This window comes from Lipotes vexillifer, unplaced genomic scaffold (genome assembly GCF_000442215.2).
Source record: "Lipotes vexillifer unplaced genomic scaffold, Lipotes_vexillifer_v1.1 scaffold591, whole genome shotgun sequence".
Classification (NCBI taxonomy): domain Eukaryota; kingdom Metazoa; phylum Chordata; class Mammalia; order Artiodactyla; family Lipotidae; genus Lipotes; species Lipotes vexillifer.
The window spans coordinates 424,991-428,625 of record NW_006791954.1 but is presented as its reverse complement, the minus strand read 5'-3'; the positions used below and the strand labels follow the sequence as shown (position 1 = coordinate 428,625).

At 50.4% G+C, this 3,635-nt stretch overlaps 1 protein-coding gene across 1 annotated transcript in view; it reads right to left on the bottom strand.

Annotated features, from left to right (window-relative positions):
- ANKRD40 (ankyrin repeat domain 40) overlaps positions 1-308 on the bottom strand; it is a 10,784-nt gene extending 10,476 nt beyond the window's left edge. The window contains exon 1 of the mRNA XM_007465005.1: positions 173-308. Coding sequence (XP_007465067.1) covers positions 173-306 — 134 coding nt within the window. The 5' untranslated portion in view covers positions 307-308. The remainder of the gene's footprint in view (positions 1-172) is intronic.
- Positions 309-3,635: the final 3,327 nt, after the last annotated feature.

Here is a 3,635-nt window from a genome sequence, read left to right as displayed (position 1 = left end):
CCGCTCCTCTAACTAACCGAGGCAGAGCGGGCCAGGTCTGGCCTCCAGAGCGCACAGCCTCGTTGACCCGGAGCGCCGGGCCACGCCTTAGAGGGCGTCGGGTTCAGCGCTAGGCCGAGGTCGCGCCCGGGCCGGGTGCTCTGACCCTAGGCCTCCCCCGCTCCCCACTTACCAGCCGTTGACCTCATTTTGGGAGTTCACATCCACCCCGCTCTCCACCAGTTTCTGCACCTCCCGAATGTCCCCCAAGGCCGCGGCCTCCCGCAGCCTCTCCTGCTGCTCCTTCTGCTCCAGGAGAGCGCTCATCTTCCCTCAGCCCCGGTCAGCGCCGCCGCCGCCGCGGCCCGCTCCCCGCCATGGGGAGACTGCGCGGAGCACGTCCGCCGAGCTCGCACCGCCGCCCGCGCCCGGCCAGCTGCCTCTGCTACCCCGCCGAGGGCCGCCCGCCACTCCCCTGCAGCTCCCAGCCCGTGGGCCCAAGCCTCCTCCCGGCCGCGCCTCCCGCAGGCCGGCTCCGGGGGAACCTATTCGGAGTGACAACCCTGACCCAGATATTTTCCGTTCCTACCCTCGGCGCCCGCGCGCGCTGGCTGTTTATGTAACAGCTGCACAATATTATCTGCCGTGATTCACGGACTATTTTTAGAACTCCCTACCCCGCAGCTTCCAGGGAGGAGGACAGACACAAGGAAAGGGAAGAATGGGTATTTGAGAGGCAGAAAAGCCTTATCCACTGGCGCAGGCTGTTTACCAGGCATCAAAAATAATTGGTGTTCCCCAACCCCCCACCCCCACCCCGTTTGTTTGGCTCTTTTACCTTATCTGAACCAATTCTTGCCCAGCAGGATGGGGAAATGGGCTGAAACGATCCTATTATATGCCTTTTATTGCAGAGATAGAGTACACGGTTCTTTTTTTTTTTTTTTTTTTGCGGTACACGGGCCTCACACTGTTGTGGCCTCTCCCGTTGCGGAGCACAGGCTCCGGACGCGCAGGCTCAGCGGCCATGGCTCACGGGCCTTTCCGCTGCGCGGCATGTGGGATCTTCCCGCACCGGGGCACGAACCCGCGCCCCCTGCATCGGCAGGCGGACTCCCAACCACTGCACCACCAGGGAAGCCCACGGTTCTTCTTTTGACAGTGCTTGGGACTATTCAGTCCGATTATTTATTTCAATTGCTGTTGTTTTACATCTCATTTTAGAGATTTCTTCTAAATTGGCTTTCAGGAAAAATATATTGTGCTCAGTCTATAAAATGTGATTTATTACTGCTTTTAAATCTTAATTAATTACTCTTCGTGAAGCCAATGTAAGGAAAAAAGAAAGAACACCGAAGAGGCTTTGGAGCTATCCGGGTCTCTGATATCAAGAGCTGGGGAGAGGAACGGTGCAAAGTATAAACAGCATTCTGCCTGACTTCTTTGCCTAATCAATCTAATGAGGCTCAGAGCCTGGGCTGGCACTGTTTTACTACACAGCTCGAGAAAAAGAAAAGTATTGTTTTGCTGAGCCCGGGCTCCCGGGAGACATTTTCCAATGTGGCACAGGATGGAAGATTGCAGATGGGGTCGGAAGGGTTAAGGAATAACCCTGGGGTGAAAAAGAGAAAGGTCTGAACGCAGAGAGGAGATAAAATAGGAAGAGACAAATTTAGGCATGGGGTTTTCATTTGCCTCTCTTGGGGCAGCCCAGGATTTGCACAGCTAGCATTTTTCTTGCTACTGTTTAAGAAAAACCCAAATCTGCTTATTATGATACAGTCATTCACACAGTACACAGCGCACACCAGGTGGTACTGAATATAAATTGACTTCACACTTAAATTGATCCTGTGGTGAACTGGAACTCTGCTTGAGCTTACATTTTTATTTGTCCCCCAATTTAAACTTTAATTCTCAGATCCAGCATGATACTCCATCTGAAGCTGATGTGCATAGTACTGGAATTGGGCCCTTTAGCACAATTTGTGTGACAGAGGAGTAGGTAGTGGCCTCTTTTTTTAAAAAGCAGTTCAAAACACTTGGTAGTTACTGCAGATCAAAATCTGTGAGTTCCCTTTGTAAGGATTTATTTGTAAAATTTCCCTTCCTTACAAAGGATTTTAGGGACTTCCCTGGTGGCACAGTTAAGAATCTGCCTGCCAATGCTGGGGACACAGGTTCGAGCCCTGGTCTAGGAAGATCCCACAAGCCACAGAGCAACTAAGCCCGTGTGCCACAACTGCTGAGTCTGCACTCTAGAGCCCGCAAGCCACAACTACTGAGCCCACGTGCCACAACTACTGAAGCCCGTGCGCCTAGAGCCCGTGCTCTGTGACAAGAGAAGCCACCGCAGTGAGAAGCCCGTGCACCGCAACGAAGAGTAGCCGCAACTAGAGAAAGCCCACACACAGCAACGAACACCCAATGCAGCCAAAAATAAATAAATAAATTTATTTTTACAAAAAATTTTACTTATTTGGCTGCACTGGGTCTTAGTTGTGGCACACGGGATCTTCAGTGCAGCATGCGGGATCTTTAGTTGTGGCATGTGAACTCTTAGTTACGGCATGCATGTGGGATCTAGTTCCCCGATCAGGGATCGAACCTGGGCCCCCTGCATTGGGATTGCGGAGTCTTACCCACTGGACCACCAGGGAAGTCCCTTATTTATTCTTTATTTTTAAAAATTTAGGGAATTCCCTGGTGGTCCAGTGGTTAGGACTTGGCACCTTCACTGCCAGTTGGGCCCCGGGTTTGATCCCTGGTCGGGGAACTAAGATCCCACGAGCTGAGCGGGGCAGCCAAAAAAAGGAAAAGAAGGGCTTCCCTGGTGGCTCAGTGGTTGAGAGTCTGCCTGCTGATGCAGGGGACACGGGTTCGTGCCCTGGTCCGGGAGGATCCCACATGCTGCGGAGTGGCTGGGCCCGTGAGCCATGGCCGCTGAGCCTGCGCTTCTGGAGCCTATGCTCCACAACGGGAGAGGCCACAACAGTGAGAGGCCTGTGTACCACAAAAAAAAAAAAAAAAAAAAAAAAAAAAAGGAAAAGGAAATTAACAAACATTTATTCCTTTAGTTGAACAAACTTTACACACAAAATATATGGTTTAACTTTTGTTGTTGTTTGTTCGTTTGTTTTTTGAGTGGAAAGGAATTTAGGTCTCAAGAGGTTTTGTGAGCCTGTTACCTATTTTATGGAAATCATTTAAGTGATTGATTGATTGATTGATTGATTGATTTGCCTCAAGACCCAGCTTGCAAGATTTTAGTTGCCTGACCGGGGATTGAGCCCTGCCTGCCATCCCCCACTCCCCGCCCCCCACAGTAGAAGTGCAGAGCTCTAACCACTGGACCATCAGGGAATTCCCTAAGTGAGCCTTTTAAAAGAACTAAAGAGAATAGGAGAAAAATTGGTTCAAGGAAACCAGCAATTCGATTTCAAAATTAAACTACCTATTAAGTCAGCAAAACCAGAATTGGAAAGAATTGGGGCAATTACTCTTCCATATTTCCTACACACTCAAATTCACCCAGGTGAACAAAGCCTGGACAACGGGAAGATGGGAAGCAAACAGATGTGGTGGTATGCTGAATATTAAAGAAGGCATAATTGGTGACTTGGAAGTTTGTAGAAAGGTAAGGATTTTTGAGGGTA